We start from the raw sequence: 25,738 nt of genomic DNA on the forward strand, positions 1-25,738 counted from the left end.
AGATATATTTTGAAAGTAGAGTTAGCAGGATTTTCTAACAGATGTGCCGTGGCATCAAGAATAGTATCCAGGTTTTTGGCCCGAGCAGCTAGAAGGAGGAATATGTATGTGTGTGTGCGTGTGTATACACTCATGTACTTGTATGTGGAAGATGCAGGAAAGTACATTTGGAGGGAAGGTAAGAAGTTCAATTAATTCATGTTCAAATTGCCATTCATTAACTATCCAAGTGGAGATGTCACATTGGTAATCGGATAGATAGTATTCTCCTCTTTTCTAAGGGAGACAAGTTCTAAGACCCCTGGTAGATACTGGAAACTGTGAATAGTGTCAAGACCTATATGTTCTATGTGTTTTCTTATATCTATGATAAAGTTTATAAATTGGGCATAATAAGAGATTAACCACAACAATAATAAGGTAGAACCATTAAAACAATACACTGCAGGGCCGGTGCTGTGATGTAGCAGATAAAGCCACCACCTGCAATGCCAGCATCTCATATGGGTGCCAGTTCGTGTCCTGGCTGCTCCACTTCCAATCTAGCTCTTTCTTGTGGCCTTAGAAAGCAGTGGAAGATGGCCCAAGTCCTTGGGCCCCTGCACGGGAAACCTGGAAGAAGCTCCTGGCTCCTGGCTTCAGATCAGCCCAGCTCCAGCTGTTGCGGCCATCTGGGGAGTGAACCAGTGGACGGAAGACCTCGCTTGCTTGCTCTCTCTGCCTCTCCTTCTCTCTCTGTGTAACTTTGCCTTTCAAATAGATAAGTAAATCTTTAAAAAATGTTTAAAAAACAAAAATAATGCACTTCAGTGTTAATGCCAGTGTCTCGTCTCTTGTGCCTTAAGGCCATTAAGTAAAACAAGTTACTTGAACACAAGCATTGCTACAGTCAGTCAGATAACCAAGGTGGCTACTAAACAGTTAAAAGGTGGGTAGTGTATACAGAGCGGATATGCTGGACAGAGCTGGACAGCACATGATTTCATTATGCTATCACGCTACGTAGAACGGCACACATTTTAAAACTAATGAATGACATTTCTGGGATTTTCCATTTAACATTTTTAGACTCCAGGTAAAGGAAACTGAATAAAGGAGATTACTATGAGTATCTGGAATTGAAACAGGTTCAGCCTACAAAATTTTAATCGTGGAGTTTCCAAGATTTATATGGTATTTAAAACCACAAGGGAGAGGTTGGCATTGTGGCATAGCAGGTAAAACAGCCAGCTGCAACACCGGCATCCCGTATGGGCTCTGGTTGGAGTCCTGGCTGCTCCACTTGCAGTCCAACTCCCTGCTAATGTGCCTAGGAAAGTAGCAGAGGATGACTCAAGTACTTGGGCCCCTGCACCCTCTGGGAGACCCAGAAGAAGCTCCTAGCTTCAGCCTTGCCCAGCACTGACAGTTGCAGCCATTTGGGGAGTGAAGCAGTGGATGGAATCTCTTTCTCTCTCTCTCTCTCTCTCTCTCTGTGTCTATCTCTAACTTTGCCTTTCAAATAAATAAATAATTTTTTTTTATTTATTTATCTGAAAGAGTTACACAGAGAGGTGGAGAGAGAGAGGTCTTGCATCCGTTGGTTCACTCCCCAATTGGCCACAACGGCTGGAGCTGTGCTGATGTGAAGCCAGGAGCTTCCTCCGGGTCTTCCATGCAGGTGCAGGGCCCAAGGACTTCAGTCATCTTCTGTTGCTTTCCCAGGCCATAGCAGAGAGCTGGATCAGAAGTGGAACAGCTGGGACTCGAACCAGTGCTCATATGGGATGCCAGCACTGCAGGTGGTGGCTTTACCCGCTATGCCACAGCACTGACCCCCAGATAGATAAATAAATGAATCTTAAAAGAAAAAACAAAACAAAAACAAAAACACAAAAACAAGGGAGATCACCAAATGATTAAGTTTAGAAAGATAGGAGCACTATGGACTGAGCCCTAGGGTTCAATGTTAATTGATTAGAAGAGAAAGAATCAGCAAAGAAGCTGAGAAAGAGTAGCCAGAGAGGATGAAACCAAGCATTGGTGTTCTGGAAATCTAATGAAGAACATTTTTTAAGAGGAAGGAATCAGTTTCGTCAAATACCGCTGATAGACAAAAACAGAATTGGCCATTGCAAATCATGTGACAGTTATTGGTGACCTAAATGAGCAATTTTAGTAAAGTGGGTGGAAAATATATTTTTATATATACTCCCTTCCTGGTCAAAACCCTTGAAGTTTGACTTGATATTTTTTTTCCTTTGCATCCACAACAAATCTGTCAGAAAATCCAAAAATATAAAAATTACACAGATGACCATAACTTATGAATTCAACTACTAATCCACAGTAAGATATATTGAACTATACCAAGGAGATGCAGTTAGTAGATTCCAAACTGTGGGAGCCTCTGTAGGACCAGTGAACAGGTTTCTTCAACAAGCAGAGACCAGGGGGGTAAAAATGGAAGTGAGCCCAACACTTGACTATTAACTGAGCAAAATGTGGTATAATCTTTTACCAAGATTATTCACTGATAAGAAATGAAGAACTGAAATATATACTACACCATGGATGCACCTTAAAAACACTAAATGAAAGAAGTTAGGGCTGGTGCCGTGGCTCACTAGGCTAATCCTCTGCCTTGCGGCGCCGGCACACCGGGTTCTAGTCCTGGTCGGGGCACCGGATTCTGTCCCGGTTGCCCTCTTCCAGGCCAGCTCTCTGCTATGGCCCGGGAGTGCAGTGGAGGATGGCCCAAGTGCTTGGGCTCTGCACCCACATGGGAGACCAGGAGAAGCACCTGGCTCCTGCCATCGGATCAGTGTGGTGCGCCAGCCGCGGCAGCCATTGGAGGGTGAACCAATGGCAAAAGGAAGACCTTTCTCTCTGTCTCTCTCTCTCACTGTCCACTCTGCCTGTCAAAGATTAAAAAAAAAAAAAAGTCATAAAAGTCACATACTGTATAATCTTATTTATATGAAATGTTCAGAAAAGGCACATCTATAGAGCCAGAAAGTAGGTAAGTGGTTGTCTAGGGTGAGGAAGGGGCAGATGCCATGTGGGATGATTGCAGAAGGGTATTGGTTCCTTTTGGGGGCATTGAAAATGTTCTGAAACTGTGGTAGTGGTTGCGTAATGCTGAGTGGACTGGAAGACATTGAACTGTGTACTTGAAATGTTGAGTTATGTGGCGTGTGAGTTACAGCTCAATAAAGCTATAAGAAAAGAGGTGGGTGAGAGAATCTATATGGTGAAAGAAATTTTAAAAATGCTTTAATATTGTAAAATATGAACTTTATTTGGATCCTGAGTCAAAGAAACTTTAAAAAAAAAGGAAAATACTGGGTATTTGATATTAAAGCATTAATGTTTATCTTAGTATACTGTAGCTTTTTAAAAGTTATTATCTTTTAAAGATAGCATATGTTATTTACTTCCGAATACCACAGGATGGAAAAGTTGGTGGGGTTATAGATTAAATGATTGACTGCCGGCTGTTGGATTGAGGGTATTCATTATATTATTCTCTTTACCTTTGGAAATGTAATTTTCCTTAACAAAAAGTTTTAAAAAGAAAGCATAGGAAGAGAATGATCAAAGACAGCAAGTGTAAGCAGCTTATTGCACAAGCTTTTCTGATAAAAGGAACTGGGAGAACTGTGGTGATAACTGGAGGGGCAAGAGTTCAGTAGTGGGTTTGATGATGTGAACAAGATGGGACAAATAAGAGTTTGTATGCTAAAGGAACTGTTCTCATAGCATGGAAGAATTGGTGCTACAGAGTAAGGGAGGACCAGAAATTCTGAAGAGATGCCTCTGAGTAGGTGTCCTGGATTTACCCTCTGATTTTTCTTGTATTTTCTCTCTTGTTCTCTATCACTCTTTGGCTCTGTAAGATTTCTTTGGCTTTATAAACTAATCCTTCTGTCTGTTCTAAGTCAGTGTTATGTGTTTGTTCCCACATTTTTTACATCTGAGTGTGTTTGTTCCTTAAGAGCTTTTGCTTCATGAACACAGTACCTCCTTGAAGTTACTCATGCTAGTTCTTTTTAGAAGTTTTCTTCTGTTCCTCATTAACTGCTTGACTTGTTAGTTCCTTGACCTCTGACTTGCCTATTGGAACCTTACTAGAATAGGTGACTGCTCCACATTGAGAGAGAAGCACTGAAAACTGTTAGAAATCTTTGTGTGCATACACGGTGCTTGTCAGCTGTTGAACTTCAGTACACTTTGATCTGGTGATGCTCAGGGCTCCCTATCTCCTGCCAGGAGTGTGTAGACCAGGTTGCTAATTCTCCTGGAGGGGAGTGATACAAGGTGAGTTGAAAAATACTATAAGCTACACTTCTGAAAGTTCATGGAAAAAAATAGAATTAAAATATAATGCAAAATTTCCATGAACTTTTTGAATTCCCCTCATGCAGTAAATGATGCATTGTAAAGTAGATTCTAGAGTAAGTGCTGCCGCTTCAGGAGAAAAGAGATATTTACTGGCCAAAGGGGAGTCTGGTACTCTTAAAGAAGCTGGGGAGGAATGTAATCTAGCTCTTTGAAAATGATTAGCATTCTTTTAGGGGCAGGTGTGTGGCACAGCGGATAGTCACCTCTTGGGCACCTGCATCCCATAGGGGAGTGTTGGTTTGAGTCCTGGCTGCTCTGCTCTGATACACCTCTCAGCTAATGCCCCTGGAAGTGCAGATGCTAGCTGAAGTACTTGAGTCCCTGCCACCCACTGGGAGACCCAGATGGAGTTCCTGGCACTTGGTTTTGGCCCGGTCCAGCCCTGGCTGTTGCAGCCATTTGAGCCTTTTCTCACTGTCACGCTGCCTTTCAGATAAATAAATAAAAAATTTGATTACTGGAAGGCCTTTTAAGTTAGAAGAACTAAAGTAAAATGAAGGTAACTTCAGTGAAGGGTTCAGCTGGAGAAAGCTGTTGCAGTTCTTTCAGCTTTAATATTAATAGTAAGTGAAAACCATTATTCTTTGAGTGCTAAGAGGGAAATAGAATTTTAAACTGAATTCTTGTGTGATTTTGCTTTTCAGTACAAATACAGAGACCTAACTGTACGTGAAACTGTCAATGTTATTACTCTCTACAAAGATCTCAAACCTGTACTGGATTCCTATGGTGAGTTTGTGCAATAAACATACCCATTACTGTTGAATTTACTTTTTTTTTTTTTCTCATGCTCATAGTTTTCCCATTTTCCTTTTAAGTTTGTTGATTTCTCAATTGTGGGACTAAACCTCCACTTGACTAGAGTGTTGGGGGATAGGAAATAACAAAATTCAGCAATAACAATATATTTCTTAAGTTATTAAAGAAATGCTCTACTATAGAACCATGCAAATTTAAATGTAGGAAGGGATGTTAAACATAGTTTCGTCCATTATTTCACCGCGTTTTATCCATAGACACATAATTTTGAAAAATGTTTCAGGGGATTAGAGGCAGAATTCTGTGGTTAAATATGAAGTTATGGACTATACTAAATTAAAAGGGTTTCCTTGTAGCTAGATTTCTTAGCCTTTAATATGCTGATGTGTTGTGTACTACCAAGAAGAGAAGGGACAGTATATGCTAAAGCTTCACCCTCCAGCCCCAGTAGCATCTCTCTGTGGTTTAGGAACACATTTTTGCAAAACTAGACTCTGGATATCCTTTTCTTTTTATAGATGGAAGTTTTTTTTTTTTTTTTTTTTAAATATGGTCTTTAATTCTGTGAGTAGGAAGGTAGCAATTTGTTTATACTTTCTGTTCAAATAAAGTTGGGATTTAAGTAAGAAATCACAACATTTGGAGGTTTTCCCTTTTTGAATACAGAAGTTTTTTTTTTTTTTTTTTTTTTTTTGTCACACTGAATCTGAAAATAATCTGCTCAACCCTGTGTCCTTGAAAACACCTAATGTGCCAGGGCCAAAGGAAAACCCATGCTACCTACTTGGCTATGAAGGCAAGAACTGTTTTTTTGTTTGTTTGTTTGTTTGTTTTTTTTAAGATTTATTTATTTATGTAAAAGGCAGAGTTACAGAGAGAGAGGGAGAGGGAAGGAGATAGAGATAGGGGGAGGGGAGAGAGATCTTTAAACACTGGTTCACTCCCCAAATGCCCACAATGACCAGGGCTGGGCCAGCCTAAAGCCATGTGTCTCCCATGTGGGTGCAGGGGCCCAGGTACTTGGGCCATCTTCCATTGCTTCCCTAGGCACATTAGCAGGGAGCTGGATCAGAAGTGGGGCAGCTGGGACCCAAACTGGCACCCATATAGGATGCCACTGGGCAGCTAGGAGCTTAACCCCCTCTGCCATAACACTGGCCCCACGAACTGAATTTTGTGGCTGAGACTTCTAAATTCTATTCACCTCTAAGGCTTTGAAACATTAAGAGCCTGGTGAAGAGAAATGGGTTCCAAGAGTGGTCAGGCAGTCCTGCATTTTCTGAGCGACCAAGACATGAACCAGAAGTTCCCTTTCAAACCTAGGGTGTGATTGCCCCTCATTTTCCTCCCTTACTGCTTCCACATATTGTACCATGGTATTTGATCTGTGAAAACTTCATGTTACCAAGGCCTTTAAGTGTATAGTTTCTACTTCATGCTAAAAGAACAGATTGGTGAAAACTGATTTCTAGGAGATTTCATTATCAAATAAATCTTGTATAGCTTCTTATGGCTCGCCCAATTCTAAATCATTGTTATGAAAATACTTTTAGAATAAACAAAGCTCCAAGTTTAAATAAAGTATTTTTAAAAAAAACACAAAATCAGAATAAATTGAGGCAGTTTGCTATTTCCAACAGTAAGTAAAATCATCATGGTCACCTGTGTAGTTCTGTGTCCTGTTGCACATTATAGCCTTTTCCCCGTATGATTCAGTGTTAATCCCAAATCATGCTTACAAATAATAGCACTCAGTGTAACACAAATTATGTATCCTAATTATTAATAGGAAAAGATAATGTGGTATTAAAAGAACATGCCTGTATTTGTGAGAACTTATTTTTGATTCTGTGGTTTAATACTACATTGGGATTGAGAATGAAAGTGAATGGGGATAAAGACCTGAGGATTTCTAGAATATATAAAGATACTAGGTTAACGTTCAGTACAGTATCACTTGGTAGTGACTTTTAAACATTTTCTAATCATGTTCGTTGGGGACCAACAGCTCCTATTTACTAGGTCTATAACACTCACATCCATTTTTCCAAGTATTCAAAGCATCTTTTCTTTTAATCATTCAAAGCTGATCCCATTGAGTGAGTCAACAAAGGATTGTTTGTTACCGGACAGAATGGATGATGCATTGGAAGTTAGCCCCTTTCAAGAACAATAATGAATTTTAGCCAGTGTTTCTGAAAGAGTAACTTATGCTCTTATACCAAAATGCTCATGATTCAATCATTGTTCTTTCAGTTTTCAATGATGGCAGTTCCAGAGAACTAATGAACCTCACTGGGACAATTCCTGTGCCTTATAGAGGTAAATAGTTTTCTAGTAAAGATGTGTGTTGATTACATAATCAATTCAAAGGAACTTCAAAAAGTTAGTGGAAAATAGATTCAAAAGAAAAGTTTATTTTGGTGCAAAGTTTTTTGAAATACATGCAGTTTTTGTCCTATGCATTTGCCGTGTACTTTTTGAAACCCTTCATATATTGCTAGTGTAGAAGTCAATTAAACTTTCTTGTTGCTTTCAGAAATTTTTACCTCCTGGGTTCTTCTATTTGTTTTTTTTTTTTTAATGTTTATTTGTTTTCTGTCTACTTGGAAGGCAGAATGAAAGAGATATCTTCCACCTGCTAGTTCACTTCCACATACTCATAATAGCAAAGGGTGTGCTGGGTCAAAGCCAGAAACCTGAAACTTGAACTGGGTTTCTCCCCTGTAGGTGACAGGAGTTAGTGCAAGCACTTGAGCCACCACCTGCTACCTCCCAAGACACATTAGCAAGAGACTGTATCAGAAGTGCAGTCGCTGGAACTCAAACTGGCCTCCTGATGCAGGTTGAGGACATCCCAGGCAACAGCTTAACTTGCTGTTTCACAGTGCCTGCCCCAAACAGTAACTCATGATTGACCATCATTTGGCAGGGCAATTCACATTTTCAACTCTCTCTCTCTCTTTTTTTTTTTTTTTTTTAAGAGAAACAAAAGCAGAGATCTTCCACCTGCTGGTTCATTCCCTGTTTGCCCTCAGCCTCTGGGACTGGACTATACTAAAGCCAGGAACCAGGGACTCAGTCTGAGTCTCCTGTGTGAGTGGCAGGGACCCAAGAACTTGAGCGCTCACTTTCTACTGCTCATGGTGAGCATTAGCAGGAAGCTGGAATCGGAAGTGGATCAGGAACTCAAATCCAGGGACTCCAGTATGGAAAACAGATGTCTCAAGTGCTTAACCACTGTCCCAAATACCTGTCCCTTAAAAAAAAAAAAAAAAAAAAAAAAAAAAAAAAAAAAGATTTATTTATTTGAAAGAGTTACACAGAGGCAGATGAAAGTCTTCCATCTGCTGGTTCACTCCCCAAATGGCCAGCTGGGCTGATCTGAAGCCAAGAGCTTGGAGTTTCTTCCAGGTCTCCCATGTCGGTGCAGGGGCCAAAGAACTTGAGCCATCCTCCACTGCTTTCCCAGGCCATAACAGAGAGCTGGATCAGAAGAGGAGCAGCTGGGTCTCAAACCAGTGCCTATGTGGGATGCTGGCCTCATCCCTCCTTTTTTAAAACTTCTTTACCTAGATATATCAACAAATAAATATAAGTACCCAAGTACACTGGAGGAATTTCATGTTTCGGAGAATCAAAGAATCTTAAAACTACAAAGGGATCTTAAATGCTCCCTACATTATTCAGACCTTTTTTTTTTTTTTTAACAACAGGAAGCTATATGATGGAGTGACTAAAAGAATTTAATGTCAGGACAGAGTTAGGTGTGCGTTCTCTATATTTTGTGATCAGTGAGCATCGATAACATTTGGATAATGATATCTCAGGGGGAATAAGAATTATGATAATATTTGCCAACAACCTGGCTCAGAGCCTAGTATATAATAAACAAACAATAAAAAGTAGCTTTGTGGAGCTGATGTTTGGCCTAGTGGTGAAGACACCAGTTAGGAGACGCGTCCTGCATTGTAATGCCTGGGTGTGACCACCAGCTCTAGCTCCTGATTCTCGCTTCCTGCTGTTGCAGACCATGGAAGGCAACAGTGATGGCTCATGTTCTTGGGTTCCTGCCATCCATGTGGGAGATGTGGATTGAGTTTCTGGTTCCCAGCTTCAGTTCAGCCTAGTCTTGGCTGTTACAGCCATTTGCAGGGTAAACTAGTGGATGAGAGCTCTTAGTCTGTCACTCTGCCTCTCAAATTAATAAATGTTTTCTTTAAAGTAGCTGTTATTTGGGGTATGCATTTAGCCTAGTGGTTCAGATGCCCACATCCCACATCAAGAGTAACTGGATTCAATTCCTGGCTCTACCTCCTGACTCCACCTTCATGCTAATGCAGACCCTGGGAGGCAATGATGATAGCTTAAGTCATTGAGTTCCTACCACCCACGTAGGAGATCTGCATGGCCTTCATGGATCCTAGCTTTGATCCCTCCCCAGCCTCAACCCTTACAGCGTTTGGGGAGTGAACCAGCTAATGGGAGCTCTATGTGTGTGTATATGCATGCATACTGATAATGGATAATGCATCTCTGTTAGACAGTCAACTGCCCTCTGCAGGAATACTTAGTTGACATTGATAAGGAAGCATTCAACTTCATAAGAATGTTCCTAGGAAGCTCTGTTTGTTAATTATTACTTGTGACTAACATGATCTATGTCCCTATAACATACCCATTGATTTCCCATGGTACCTGCTATACATAAGCCAATAGGCACAGGGGCCTGTGAAGATAAAAAAGTAAGTAAAGATTTACCTTCTCTGGAAGAACTCTCTCAAATAGGAGAAACAGAGGAAATTATAACATATATTTAACTATTCTGTAACTGCTGTAGAAGAACATGTAAGGGGTGCTGTGAGATTACAGAGGTACACTAGGCCGCATGGGAGGATCACAGAGGAAATGAGACAGAACTTGCTATTCAAGAATGAGTCAGCCATTTGTCACCAGGTATACATTCCAGGTAGAGGAAAAAACCAATTGAACAGCAGCATTATATAAAGCAAATAGAATAAGTTTAGGGAGGTTCAGTAAAATTCAAGATGAGTGACTTTGCCTTTGCCATTGCCCTCAGGAAACAAATCTGGCCAGGGAACTAAGTATGGTGATTATGTGTGTGTGCGTGTGTATAAAATTTAACTCAACATTGTCTGCTCCCTCAGCCATTCTTCATGTGGCATAGTTCATAAGTCTAAGTTACTATGAGGAATTCTTTATTTTCACAAAGCAAATAATTCTAGAAAAATAAACTTAGGCTTATATATCCTGTTGGTACTTTTTGTTCATTGTAGAATAATTGGGATAAAACTATAATAAACCCCCAAATCCCACAGCTATCTGATTTTTTAGATGAAATTTATGTGGATATATTTACATGTAGTGAAACTTTCTAAGGGGAAAGAATGCATCTAAATTGTTAGGTGGTTCAAATGATTACCTGGGACCTGGGCTTTCAACAAACCAAGAGAAGACTGATTTATTCTGAATGAATTCACTCCATTGGTTCCTTTGAAACATTATTTGAAAGCATATTCTCGTTTCTCAATTGACATTATAATACAGAAAGCAACATTAGTGATTCTGAATAATTCCCATGAACATACCATGTGCTTTGCTCAACTAATGGATACCAGTTAGCATCTGTTTAGTTGGATTTGGTCTTTCTGTTTTTAAGATTTTGTATATTTACTTATATGAAAGGCAGAGTGACAGAGAGGTCTGTCTGCTGGTTCACTCTCCAGATGCCTGCAACAGTCAGCACTGGGCCAGGCTAAAGCCAGGAACTCATCTGGGTCTCACATATGAGTGGTGGGAACCAAGTACTTGGGCCATCATTTGCTGCCTCCTAGTCAGTCCATTAGCAGGAAGCTAATTTAGAAGCCAGAATCCCCGCATTCGTGTAGGGGATGCAGACATCCCAAACAATAACTTAACCCACTGCACTGAATGCCAGCCCCATGGATCAAGTGTTGGCAAGGGAGTTTTAAGTCTATATTATTCTATCACTTTCTGATGTGGCACCTTAACTCATGCTCTTATTTCTCCTCTATATTCCTTTCCAGCAAGAAATGACAAAAGTCAAATAGCAAAGAATATATGGAGCCCAAAGATAACTTGTGGGATGGGAGTGTGGCACAGTGGTCTTTAGATACCCGTATCTCATGTAAGAGTGCCTGGTCAAGTCCCAGCTACTCCACTTCCAGTCCAGCTTCCTGCTAGCATACATTCTAGGAGGCAGCAGATGACGGCTTAGTACTTGGGTTCCTGCCACCCATGTGGGAAGTCAAATGGGGTTCTGGGCTGTTGGCTTCAGGCTGGCCCAGCTATGGCTGTTGGAGGCCTTTAGGGAATGAACCAACAGATGGAAGAACTTTGTGCCTTTCAAATAAAAATGAAAATAAATTTTTTAAAAAATAGTTTGTGAAGAATTTTTTGTAACAGCAAACAGACACTGGCAGAGTAGTGATCAGTTAGCTCGTTCATCCTGTTAATGTATTTTACAAACTGAAAACTTGAAAAACTAATCTTGAATAGAGCTTTGAAGCTTAATGTTTGTAGTTTCTTTCAATTGTTGCTTAGTTATAGCTCTGTTCTTTACCTGTTAAGCTATAATTGAAAAATCATAGCGTAACTGAAGTTTCTCTTTCTTTCTCAGGTAACACATACAATATTCCAATATGCCTGTGGCTGCTGGACACATACCCGTATAATCCCCCTATCTGTTTTGTTAAGCCTACTAGTTCAATGACTATTAAAACAGGAAAGCATGTTGATGCAAATGGGAAGATATATCTTCCTTACCTACATGAATGGAAACATGTAAGTACTACCGGTGTCCTTTGAATTCACTGTATTTTAAAAATTTTGCTCACTAGCATCTGCTTTTTAACACATGGAAGATGAAGCAGGATAGATAAACTCAGATAATGGCCTTAATCACTGAACTGAAGGTAATTAGAAAACATATTTGTAAAATGCTTATAGTTTGCAGGATAAATATGCAGTTCACTGTTTTATTTACTTGAATTGAAACTTTAAAAATAGTTAGGGTTCACTTAGTGGGAAGTACACTTTTAAAAATGTCAAATTGGTGGGATTTTGGTTTTAAAGATTTATTTATTTGAAAGGCAGAGTTACAGAGAGGCAAAGACAGAGCCAGAGAGAGAGAGAGAGGTTTTCTGTTTGCTGGTTCACTTCCCAATTGATTGCAACAACCAGAGCTGAGCTGATCAGGAGCCGGGAGCTTCTTCCAGGTCTACCATGTGGGTGCAGGGGCCCAAGAATTTGGGCCATATTCTACTTTCCCAGGCTATAGCAGAGAACTGGTTTGGAAGTAGAGCAGCCAGGACTCGAACTAGTGCCCATATGGGATGCTGAGACTGCAGGTGGCAGCTTTACCCACTATACCACAGTGCTGGCCCCTGGTTACCCAAAGCATCCTTGCCAAGATAATAGTAGGGAACTTCTATTTCTGTCCCTCATGGTATTGCTGTGGCAGACGTATAAACTCACAAACTGTCAAACATGAGAAGGATATTGAAGCAGAGAGAATCATCAGATTTTCACTAGAAGCTTTGAGAAATGTAACTGTCATCTTTCATAAGTTAGGTTGAAATTTGAACCAGAGAGATGAGTTTATTAGTTTTTTGGAAAGGTAAAATCTGCTACTATTTTTTTTTTAAGATTTGTTTATTTATTTATTTGAAAGAGTTAGAGAAGAGGCAGAGAGAGAGAGAGAGAGAGAAGTCTTCCATCCACTGGTTCTCTGCTCACATTGGCCACAATGGCCAAAGCTGTGCCGATCCAAAGCCAGGAGTTTCTTCTGGGTCTCCCATGCAGATGCAGGGCCTTCTTCTACTGATTTCCCAGGCTATAACAGAGAGTTGGATCGGAAGTGGAGCAGCCGGGACTCGAACTGGCACCCATATGGGATGCCAGCACTGCAGGCAGCAGCTTTACCCAATGCGCCACAGCATTGGCCCCGTGCTACTGACTATTCTAGCAGAAGTAAAAGAAGTTATGAATATGGTTAGCTGATGAAATGATTTAGTAGTTCTTGAGAATTTAATGAACTCATGAAAGAGAAGCATATGAAATGAGACATACACAAAATAGATTAAGGGCTGAAATTAATACCACTAAATAAGCCAGCCAGTCTGAACAACTATTTCATAATTTGTCTTAGTCATTGATAGATATTTGAGAAAATTTTTGCAACTTTCTTGGAAAAGCAGGTACTATGGCTGGCGCCACGGCTCAATAGGCTAATCCTCCGCCTGCGGCGCCTGCACACTGGGTTCTAGTTCTGGTCGGGGTGCCGGATTCTGTCCCGGTTGCCCCTCTTCCAGGCCAGCTCTCTGCTGTGGCCAGGGAGTGCAGTGGAGCATGGCCCAAGTGCTTGGGCCCTGCACCCCATGGGAGACCAGGAGAAGCACCTGGCTCCTGCCTTTGGATCAGCGCGGTGTGCCAGCTGCGGCGGCCATTGGAGGGTGAACCAACGGCAAAGGAAGACCTTTCTCTCTCTCTCTCTCTCTCTCTCACTGTCCACTCTGCCTGTCAAAAAAAAAAAATTAAAAAAATAAAAAAAAGCAGGTACTGTCTTTGTAACTATTATTGGAAGGAAAGATCCTTTAACAACTTGTTATCTTTCTAAGCTAGAGATTACCTATAATTTTAGTGTTCATAATACTATCTTCAATAAAATTAATTTTAAGAATATGTGTTTTCAAGGTAACATTGTTATTTATAAAAGGCCATAAATAGTATGGCTACTGTTTATATCTTCCCTGAATTTGCACCACTATACCTAAGTTGTCCATTGGCATTAAAGTAAATTTTGTTAACTCTGTGGAGTCAAATGAAAGACAATGCCATCTGAGTTTTGCAATATACTGCTTTGGCTTGCTGTTTTTAAACACATGTACGTGAAGCAAGAGTCACAAATATTTAAAAACTTCTAAATTTATTAAATTAAATATGGTACTTTCACAATTAGTTATTCAAAGAAAATTGTCAAATTGAGTTAAAAGTGATGAGAAATGGCCAGACTTCCTCTTTGCTGAAAAGTGACTTGATAATTGACTTGAATTTCTTTTCCTTTTTCAGCCACAGTCAGACTTGTTGGGGCTCATTCAGGTCATGATCGTGGTATTTGGAGATGAACCTCCAGTTTTCTCTCGTCCTACTATTTCAGCATCTTATCCATCATACCAGGCAACAGGGCCACCAAATAGTAAGTAGAATTGAGATTTGATTTTAAAGTTTATATAAACAATATAGCCTTGTAAAAAAAATTTTTTTTAATGGCTTTACTTTGCTTTTTAGCATGTCAAGTTAGTGGAATTTTTGGAAGTATTCTGAGGCCCCACATCTGCATGTACAGATTTCTACCAAAGACTGGCATTTGGGCTTCTGTTTGTGGGTAGTAATTGAAGCATGGGTGTGGTGGATTCCAAACTGGAGGAGAAAGAATGCTGGAACAGAGCTAGATTTTTTTAAAATTGTGCTTGCTGAGGAATAGTCTGATCTGATCAGCTTGGAAGCAGATAAAACTTGAAAGGTAGTCTGACCTCTCCTTTCTCTTTGTGATTCCAGGATCAGTGTTATGAAGGAGAATTATAAGGTCAAAGTATTCATATTCAGTTATTCTGGGTATACACAATTGGAAATCTAGCTCTCAGATTGCTTCTGTTGTGTACAGCCAACTCCTGATTTTAACTTGGTGGAAGGGTAGAGGCATGGATGTAATACCAGTTCTCCCCAGTTGGTATATTTGGAGGTACTTCACAAGTTCAAGGGAAATGCAATTAAATGTAAGTTTATTTTGGTGCAAAAAAGTTGAAATACATGCATAATTGTACTAGAAATCTGTGGGAAATGCATATTTATATTATAAAAAATTGCATGGATTTCAAAATTTGTGTGCCAAAATGAAGCTTATTTTTTAATTCCATTTCCTTGAACTTTTTGTAGTACCCTGTAATATGTATTACCTTTTTATAAATCTTACTAGTACTTAAATTCACTCTGAATAATTAAGAGTTGGTTGTTTTGTTTTAATTTTACTATATCTCCATTAATTTCATTGTGTTTTGAGCTGCAAATTCTTTTGTATGTTCTATTTAAGATTATTTATTAGTCAAATTTATAAGACAAATTATGTGAGCCTTCCCTTCTAAAAATCATTCTCTTTCATTTTTCATTTCATTTAATGGAACTTTTTTAATCCATTTCCCTTTTCCTCCCTACTTTCCCATAAGCTTGGTTTTAGGAATGATATCCTTTAATAAAGATAGTGATTCCTTTGGATCAGAGGTTTTTTTCATGTTACTATATTCTGTTGACTAAAGTACCCAAGAGTTAAAAATATTGCTCCTTTAAATTCGAAATACCCAGATATTTCCTAGTTTTGTCAGTCTTGCTTATTTGCTCAGATAACGTGGGAGTATTATGCCCAAGTCCCACTTGGAAGTTTGGTCTCAGCTTCTGCTCTGACTACAGCTTCCTGCCTGTGCAGATTCTGGAAACCAGTGTTGATGGCTCAAATAATTAATTGGCTTCCTGCCACCCACATGGGAAATGGGAAACTTAGATTATATTCCCAGTTCCTGGCTCCAGTAGCTCTGGCTCTCTGTCTCTCCCTGTCTCTCTGCCCTTTTTCTTCTTCTTCTTTTTTTAAAAGATTTATTTTATTTACTTGAAAGAGTTAGAGACAGAGATGTCTTCCATCCACTGGCTCACTCCCCAGATGGCCACAACAGCTGGAGCTGTGCCAATCTGAAGCCAGGAGCTTCTTCCAGGTCTCCCACGTGGGTGCAGGGACCCAAGGACTTGGGTCATCTTCTACTGCTTTCCCAGGCCATAGCAGAGAGCTGGATCAGAAGAGGGGCAGCCAGGACTAGAACTGGCACCGATATGGGATGCTGGCGCTTCAGGCCAGGGCTTTAGCCCGCTGCACCACAGTGCCAGCCCCTCTCTACCTTTCAAACAAGTTTTTTAAAAAGAAAAAATAACCTGTCCAGAAATTTTGTTTCCTCTGAGTTTCTTCAGGATATTGACATTGGAAGCTCAATATTCTAAAAGAGGCCACCCTGTAGTCACTATTGCAGTTCAGCTTTCTATCCTCTAATTGAAAGTCACATTAAATACTAGAGGTAATTTAAGAAAATTACTGAAAAAGACTATTTTATTACCTCTCATTCCAGTTTTAATATATTTTATATGTTTAGATAATATCCATTAATACTAGATATGACTGTAGAAAAATGAAAATCTTGATTCCACTCCTCTCAATCTCACGTACACACACACACACTCAGAAATTTGATTGTATACTTGAATAAATATCTTACAGTTGAGAAATTATGCACTTAAAATTATTATGATTGCTGAGAATTTTTATTTTAATCTCTTATACAATGGCTGTTGAGCTAGCACGAATCACCCTCGAAAACAGTGTTAGGATTGGGAACGGCAATGGCTGTTTGACCTAGTAGTTAAGGTACTGGTTGAGATACCCACATCCCATATTGAAGTACTTGAGTTTAAGTCCCGGCTCCACTGCCATTTCCAGCTTCCTATTAATGCAGGCCCTAGGAGGCAGCAAATGATGGCTCCAGTAGCTGGGACCCTGCCACCATGTGGAGATTTGGATCGAGTTTCCCAGTCACGGCTCTGGGCCTCTCTTTCTGCTGCTCAAATGAAAAACATAACTTTTTAAAATAGTATTGTAGTCAAATGTCATTTTTGACAACTAATTCATATTTGTTGAGTGGTAATTATGACTCACAACTAAGTACTTTATGTAACATTCTTGCTTAATCCTCACAATAACCCCATATGTTAAATATTTTGGTATCCCATTTTATTCTGGCTCTAAAGTTACTTCACCCTATTACCTCCTCCTTTGCCCTTCTTGGATCCAAACAGCATTTGTTATTTCCCAAAACAAAAACTTGAAGGCTTTGGAATTGTTAATTTTTAGAACCTTAGAAAAAATTGCTTATAATTATGAGGTGATTTTTTTTATTATTTTTTATTTATTTATTTTTGACAGGCAGAGTGGACAGTGAGAAAGAGAGAGAGAGAGAAAGGTCTTCCTTTGCCTTTGGTTCACCCTTCAATGGCCGCCGCGGCCGACGCGCTGTGGCCAGCGCACCGCGCTGATCCGATGGCAGGAGCCAGGTACTTATCCTGGTCTCCCATGGGGTGCAGGGCCCAAGGACTTGGGCCATCCTCCCCTGCACTCCCTGGCCACAGCAGAGAGCTGGCCTGGAAGAGGGGCAACCGGGACAGAATCCGGCGCCCTGACCAGGACTAGAACCGGGTGTGCCGGCGCTGCAAGGCAGAGGATTAGCCTAGTGAGCTGCGGCGCCAGCCCTAGGTGATGGTTTTAATGTCTGAGAGGTTTTAATGGGAGGGAGTGTTCATTGTATGTATTACAAATAATTAATAAGGACCTCATATTTTCACCAAGATGTTTGTAAAAATCAACTGTGCTTTGTGCCTGGGGAATATCTTTAAAGGAATCTCTCAGTTGTAACATTTTGAGAGATTTTTCTCTTTATAAAATTGCATTGAATATCATCATATTTAAGAAAAATTTATTAATGACATCTATGGATTTATCCTAACAAAATTGTTGAATACTAGTTATTTGTAGATGTGTGTTCAGCAATTCTGGTAAAGGCTCTTTTTCTTTTTTTCCCCATTTTATTGATTGATTGGAAGGCAGAGAGACAGGCATGGAAAGACAGAGGTCATCCATCTGTTGGTTTACTCCCCAAGTGCCTGGAACAGCCAAGGCTAAGCCAGGCAGAACCTGGGTGCCAGGAACTCAATTCAGGTCTCCCACATGAGTTACAGGGACCTAGTTGCTTGAGCCATCAACCTGCTGCCTCCCAGGGTGCACATCAGTAGGAGACTGGAATTGGAAGCACAGCCAGGACTCAAACCCAGGTGCTGTGATGCGGAGTGTGGGCATCCACACTAAACTGAGGCTCTTCCTGATGTGAGCCCACCATCACTTCCCATACCTAATAGATTTCTGTACTGTAGAAGTTCACTCCTTGAAGATTCCGCCCCTCTTGCCTGCAAGCCTTCACCTGTCATTCCTCTGCTAGATCATTTTTGGTTATCCCTGTGTCCTAGCTTCAAGTTAGCTCTGTTTCCTGGATGCTCTTTTCCTGTCGCAGCCCTTAGCAGCAGTGTTGCTTGCTCATCTCCCTAGCAAGGATTCTGGATTTTTTTTTTTTTTTTTGCTTTTTTGATCATCCCAATCCCTAAATCCCTAGTTCCTACCACATAATGGACACTAGGATATTTATTGTTTGAATTAAAGGACTGGCCGGTGCCGTGGCTTGCTAGGCTAATCCTCCGCCTGCGGCCCCGGCACCCCGGGTTCTAGTCCCAGTTGGGGCGCCGGTTCTGTCCCGGTTGTTCCTCTTCCAATCCAGCTCTCTGCTGTGGCCTGGGAGTGCAGTGGAGGATGGCCCAGGTCCTTGGGCCCCGTACCTGCGTGGGAGACCAGGAGAAGCACCTGGCTCCTGGCTTTGGATCGGCGCAGCGTGCCAGCCGTGGTGGCCATTAGGGGGTGAACCAACGGAAGGAAGACCTTTCTGTCTGTCTGTCAAAAAAAAAAAAAAAAAAAAATTAAAGGGCTAATTCATCATGTTAAAGAGAAAAGTTTCACTGAAGAAAAATTGATTCAGAGAAGTCAATTCTGGTTAAGGCCAAAATTAACAACTTCTCTTTTTCTTCCTCTGATATGATTAGCCTCTTGTCATCACTGGCCTTGTTCTATGCCATTAGCATTCTCTTTAAAGGATACATAAAGCATTCATTGCATTTGCTAGATTCAAACCTTTTTTCTAGTATTTCCAAACTTCCATTTTCTTTTTAACTAGTCTAGATGACTATAAGTTTCATTTAGACTTCTCATAGTAATATGAGGCCTCTTGAAATTTGTAAATAAGCCAACAAAACCAGCTGTGCAAACTGGTTAACAGTTTTAAAGGAAATATCAAAAAAATTCTTCAGCATAGTAAAGAAGTCACTTTCTAAGAAGCTGGCCTTGAACCAGAGGTCAGAATTACCTTTCTCTAAATTTCTCATTGACAGCTATGTGAAGCTAACCAGGTTGGTTGACCTGTTTGCCAGTTATTCCTTGTTGGGCTTGTCATGAGTGTCGTTGTCATATTTACTTTGAGTTACATGATTTGAAAATGTTTACTGCTTGAAATAAAGAACTAACACGAGTGGGGTGTTTGTTTTGTTTTGGTGTTGAGGTTTGGATTCTTTAACTGAATGAAACCTAACTGTGGTTTGACAATAGCCTACATATTCAGGACTATGCGTATTACTTTAAAATATTAAAAATTGTTTTTAGCTTCCTACATGCCAGGCATGCCAGGCGGAATCTCTGCATATCCTTCTGGATACCCTCCCAATCCCAGGTAATGGACAGTTATCTTTTGAATAATTGTATTAGTTCTAGAATCACAATAATGCCCTGATAATTACTAATTAGGGCATTAAAATAAATTTAGTTGCAATTTAGCAGAAGATGAAATTTGGTGGAATTCTATGGTATGTGTGCTTAGGTTGAAAGGAATCTCTCCCAGCCCGAGAAATGCTGCTCTGTTTTATATCCAGAGGAAAGAGGTGGGGCGGATGATGATAATCTTGATTGGTTTTGAACCTTAAATCTTCACTACCTTCCTTTTAAGAACTTTGTATTTCCAGTGTAGAAAGCTAAGTAAAAACTATTTTAATACCTTATGAGCTGAATGAATAAATATCATTAGACAAGTCTGATCCATCATATGAACCATTATTTGGTTCCCCTCAGTACATGGAAAACTTGTGGGGATGTTCAAGGGCAGCAGTGGTAAACCCTTCGGGGACATATTCACACCATAGCACCCTGTCCTACATAAATATACCCATGGTCTTGAAGGTTAAGCTTACAGACTTACTTTACTCCTGAGTCTTTCTTAGTTTTAGAGGCCAGCTTTAGGATTTAGTAAACATTCTGTCATTTTACATAAGAAAGCAGATACCAAAAGGAAAAAACTTCTCTCAGAGACAATAAAGATTCCTGTGATATAATATAAAAGCAGGTGATAGGTTCTTAACGACCCTAAATTTTCTGATTATGTTCTGAAAATGGAATACTGTTTAAAGGATTGAAATTACCGGACTTTGTAATTAGCAGTTGTAGTAAAAAGGAACTTTGGACTTGGAGTAGTTGAAAGTACAGGAAGGAAATGGTCTTTCTGAATAGTAAAGTCATTTGAAACAAACTTGTTGATAAAAATGAAAATATTGACAAAACATGAACATCTTATTCATTTGTCTTAGGTAACCAAGAAAATGGCCTTTGGGTTTATTTTTAAGAAATTCCTTCTTAAAAAACAAATTCCTTTTTTGTTTTGTTTTGTTTTAAAGATTTATTTTATTTATTTGAAAGAGAGTTACAGAGAGAGGTAGAGACAGAGAGAGAGGTCTTCCATCCGCTGGTTCAATCTCCAGATGGCTGCAACAGCCGGAGCTGTGCAGATCTGATGCCAGGAGCTTCTTCCAGGTCTCCCACATTGGTGCAGGGGCCCAAGGACTTGGGCCATCTTCCATTGCTTTCCCAGGCCATAGCAGAGAACTGGATCGGAAGAGGAGCAGCTGGGACTAGAACCGGCGCCCATATGGGATGCCCGCGCTTCAGGCCAGGGCTTTTACACGCTGCGCCACAGCGCTGGCCCCAAGAAATTGCTTTTTTGAGGAAATTACTTTTCAAAGACTTAATGCCTCTTTGTAAAATGTAACCTTTAATCTCAAATCATAACATGCTAATAAGTTGTTATGTACTTTAATCGTCATCTCTATCTTTCTGTATATAAGATCTTCTCAGAACAGCCTCAGAACTTTTCTACTTTTGTTATAAAGCAGAATTAATGAATCAGACTTAGGAAGAGTCTTTATCTTAAAAGAGTAAGTTCAAGACAGCGTTTATTGTTGCTTTGGAAGATTGGACTAGTTGATCGCTCAGATCTCTTCCAAATCCTAAGATCTTTTGAAAGTTTAATTTAGTACTTGTAGTACATATACAAGGAAAGTAAAAGATACATAAAGAGTAGTTGTTCTAGTTTTGATACAGGTACTGGCAAGCATGTTACTACAGAATTGTTGCTGGGGCCGTTGTTTTGCCTGTGGTTCAGATTATCACCTTGGGGCCAGCGCTGTGGCGTAGTGGGTTAAAGCCCTGGCCTAAAGGGCCGGCAACCCATATGGGTGCCAGTTCTAGTCCTGGCTGCTGCTTTTCCTATCCAGCTCTCTGCTATGGCCTGGGATAGCAGTGGAGGATGGCTCAAGTCCTTGGGCCCCTGCACCCACATGGGAGACCTGGAAGAAGCTCCTGGCTTCGGATCGGCACAGCTCCAGCTGTTGCGGCCACCTAGGGGGTGAACCAGCAGATGGAAAACCTCTCTGTCTCTACCTCTCTCTGTAACTCTGTTTCAAATAAATAAAATAAATATTTAAAAAAAAAAAAAAAAGATTATCACCTCATAGTACATGGGTTCAATACCCAGCTCCAGCTCCTAACTCCAGCTTCCTTCTGATGCAGTCACCAGAGGTGGCTTAAATGATTGACTTCACCCATGTGGGAGACCTGATTGCCCTCCTGGTTCCTGGCTTTGGCCTGACCTTGCCCTGGCCAGTGCAGGCATTTGGAGGGGTGAACCAGGGTGGGATCCATCTTTGTGTTTGAAAGAGGATCTTAAAGGAAAAAATCAAATATTTAGAGGTGAAGGAAGTAACAAAGAGATAACAATGTTTTAAAAGCTTATTTATTTGAAAGGCAGAGTTACAAAGAGGTCTTTCTTTTTATTTATTTTTTATTTTTATTTTTCTGACAGGCAGAGTTAGACAGTGAGAGAGAAAGAGAAAGGTCTTCCTTTTTCTGTTGGTGCACCCCCCCCCCCCCCAAATGGCCACTACAGCCAGCGTGCTGCTGCCGGCGCTGTGCGCTGATCTGAAGCCAGGAGCCAAGTGCTTCCTCATGGTCTCCCATGCGGCTGCAGGGCCCAAGCACTTGGGCCATCCTCCACTGCCTTCCTGGGCCACAGCAGAGAGCTGGACTGGAAGAGGAGCAACCGGGACAGAATCTGGCACCTCGACTGGGACTAGAACCTGGGGTGCTGGCACCACAGGCAGAGGATTAGCCTAGTGAGCCGCGGCGCCGGCCAGAGAGGTCTTTCATCTTCTGGTTCACTCCCCAAATGGTCCCAGCGGCTGAAGCTGGGCTGATCCAAAGTGAGGAGTCAGGAGCTTCTTCCAGGTCTCCCGTGTGGGTGAAGGGGCCCAAGGACTTGGGCCATGTTCCACTGTTTTTCCAGACACATTAGCAGGAGGCTGGATTGGAAGTGGAGCCACTGGGACTTGAACCAGCGCCATATGGGATGCTGGCATTGCAGGCGGTGGCTTTACCTGCTATGCCACAGTGCTGGTCCCGAGTTAACAGTGTATAACAGGAAACTTAGCAACTGGTAAGTTCACTTGATTCATTTTATTTGAGCAAAATATAAGAGCCAAAAAAATTTTTGGACAGGCAAAGTGGACAGTGAGACACAGAGACAAAGGTCTTCCTTTTTGTCGTTGGTTCACCCTCCAATGGCCGCCGCAGCCGGCGCACCGCACTGATCTGAAGGCAGGAGCCAGGTGCTTCTCCTGGTCTTCCATGGGGTGCAGGGCCCAAGCACTTGGGCCATCCTCCATTGCACTCCCTGGCCACAGCAGAGAGCTGGCCTGGAAGAGGGGCAACTGGGACAGAATCCGGTGCCCCGACTGGGACTAGAACCTGGTATGCTGGCGCCACAAGACGGAAGATTAGCCTAGTGAGCCGCGGCGCCAGCTAGACTATAGGATTATGAGTAGGAGAATTGAAGAGAATAAAAATGCAACTTCCATACATATTCCAGATCTCCCCAAACCGTCCCTAGTCTCCTCCAGCTGGTATTGATTTCTCACTCTGCATCTCTTGAACTTTTAGTTAGCCTTTGTTATTATGTTTGTCCCTGTAACCCCATTGTTTACAGGGATCTTGCTCTATTTATTAGCATCTGGAGGAAGAGATAGTCATATCTTTGCTCCTACTTCAAGCACATAGGAAAGTGCCTTGATTGTAAGAATCATAAATAGTAAATTCGGAAAGGATACATAAAGAAAAAACATAAAAATTTTTTTTTTTTTTTTTTGACAGGCAGAGTGGACAGTGAGAGAGAGAGACAGAGAGAAGGGTCTTCCTTTTGCCGTTGGTTCACCCTCCAATGGCCGCCGCGGCCGGCGCACCGCGCTGATCCGATGGCAGGAGCCAGGAGCCAGGTGCTTTTCCTGGTCTCCCATGGGGTGCAGGGCCCAAGCACCTGGGCCATCCTCCACTGCACTCCCTGGCCACAGCAGAGGGCTGGCCTGGAAGAGGGGCAACCGGGACAGAATCCGGTGCCCCGACCGGGACTAGAACCCGGTGTGCCGGCGCCGCTAGGCGGAGGATTAGCCTAGTGAGCCGCGGCGCCGGCAAAACATAAAAATATTAAAAAATTCTTTTTAGAAATACTTAGCTCAAGGAGCTAGGACAGCGGCAGGCATTGTGGTGTAGCAGGTTAAACTGCGGCTCGGGATGCCTGCATTCCATGTCGGGGTCCCTGAGTCCTGGCTTCTTGGCTTCCAATCCAACTTCCTGGCAGTGGTCCTGGGAGGCAGCACATGATGGTCCAAGTACTTGGGTTCCTAGCAGCTACATGGGAGACTCAGGTGGAACTCCTGGCTGCAGCCTGGCCCAGCTGTCCCTATTGTAGGCATTTGGGAAGTGAGCGAGCAGATGGAAGATAGTGCACGTGCACTGTCTTGCACTCTCCACCTCCCACTTCTCTTCTGTCCTCTCCTTCTCCCTGTACTGTGCTTTTCAGATGAAATGAAAATAAATTTTAAAAGCTTAAGTCAGAAGAGGCTCTTTAAAATTTCACAAAAGGGGTCAGGCATTTGGCTTAGCGCTTAACACGCCTGCATCCCATACTGGAGTGCCTGTGTTCGGCTCCAGCTCCAGTTCCTGATTCTAGCAACCCTGCTGATGCACATAGATTGAGTTCTAAGTCCTGGCCATGCAGGCATTTGTGGAGTGAACCAGCAGATGGAATCTTTCTCTATTGTGCCTTTCAAATAAATATTTTTTTTTTAAATTAAATAACATTTCAAAAAAGATTGCTGCATAGAACAAATTATTTAGTAATCTACAAAGATAGAAAATGGTACCACTCAGTTTTTTACTTATTTATTGGGAGACAGAGACAGATAGAAAGACAGCTCTCATCTGCTGGTTCACTCCCCCAAATACCTGCAGCAGCCTGGGACTGGGCCAAGCCAAAGGAAGCAGCTGGAGAGCCAATCCCAGTCTCTCATGTGGGTGGCAGGGATTAAATCGCCTGGGCCATCACCTGCTAGGAAACACATTAGCAGGAAGCTAGAATTGGGAAAAGAGCTGCGACTCAGAACTGAGGCATCCCAACATGGGATGTGGGCATGGTAACCCATTGTCTGTTTTGTAAGATTTATTTCATTTTTATTTGAAAGAGTCGGAGAGAGAGGTAGAGACAGGGGGAGAGGTCTTCCATCCACTTCACTCCCCAAATGGTTGCAACGGCCAGAGCTGGGCCCGCCAGGAGCTGCTTCTGGCTCTCTTACATGGGTGCAGGGGCCCAAGGACTTGGGCCATCCTGTGCTGCTTTCCCAGGCGCATTAGCATGGAGCTGGATTGGAAGTGGACCAGCCAGGACTCCAACCAGCACCCATATAGGATGCCAGCTCTGCAGGCCTGGGCATTAACCTGCTGCGCCACAGCACTGGCCCCAACCCATTTTCTAAATAGTTGGACCAAGTGATTACCTCAACAAAAATTATTAACTCTCAGCCTCAAGAATTACCATTAGGAGAAACTGAACAAACTGGGTAAAGTTTCAGGAAGTTCTCTGAAGTTATTATCTGTAGGCCTAGAAAAATTTTATACCAAATTACTGAAAAATCCAATTTGATCACAGATTGTCTTTAAAAAGGTATGCAAAATAAGAGGAACTCCAGGGAAAAAAGAGCAATTTATCCTCAGCTTCAAAAAGGTGGATTCAGAAATTTGATTAAGAGTGACATTTCCCTCCAACCTTTTAGCATGGGTTGCTAAAGAGGCTAGAAACAAAGGTGCCTCCAGCAAGAGTGTGCTAGGAACAAAAATGCTTGACTTTTTTTTTTTAACCAGTAGGTAAGTGAATACTATTATTACAATGAGTTTTATCACTTCAATCCCAGACTTTTTGTTGTAGACAAGTTATAAAGTGTGAGCTCATATTACAAATAGGAGAATCTTTGAACCACTATACTGAAAAAGGATAACTGACCATCAGCTCAGAAAGAGGTCTCGTCCCGGGGATGTGGGCTGGCTGTACCCCTACCCCACCCCACTTCCCAGATTTTTTTTATTTATCTGAGAGCTTAGAACTCACATCCAATGGTTCATTCCCCAAATGCCTGCAACAGCTGGGGCTGGGCTAGG

The 25,738-nt window shown here is 41.6% G+C and overlaps 1 protein-coding gene across 3 annotated transcripts in view; it reads left to right on the top strand.

Annotated features, from left to right (window-relative positions):
• TSG101 (tumor susceptibility 101) overlaps positions 1-25,738 on the top strand; it is a 44,326-nt gene that overhangs the window by 2,948 nt on the left and 15,640 nt on the right. The window contains exons 2-6 of one of the 3 annotated variants that reach the window (XM_002721366.6): positions 5,028-5,112; positions 7,399-7,464; positions 11,804-11,967; positions 14,254-14,380; positions 19,535-19,601. In XM_002721366.6, coding sequence (XP_002721412.1) covers positions 5,028-5,112; positions 7,399-7,464; positions 11,804-11,967; positions 14,254-14,380; positions 19,535-19,601 — 509 coding nt within the window. The remainder of the gene's footprint in view (positions 1-5,027; positions 5,113-7,398; positions 7,465-11,803; positions 11,968-14,253; positions 14,381-19,534; positions 19,602-25,738) is intronic. The other 2 variants (XM_089327830.1, XM_089327833.1) reach the window with 2 other exon arrangements.

The sequence above is a fragment of the Oryctolagus cuniculus genome, chromosome 1 (assembly GCF_051225735.1).
Source record: "Oryctolagus cuniculus isolate XC-2025 breed Fujian yellow rabbit chromosome 1, ASM5122573v1, whole genome shotgun sequence".
NCBI lineage: Eukaryota > Metazoa > Chordata > Mammalia > Lagomorpha > Leporidae > Oryctolagus > Oryctolagus cuniculus.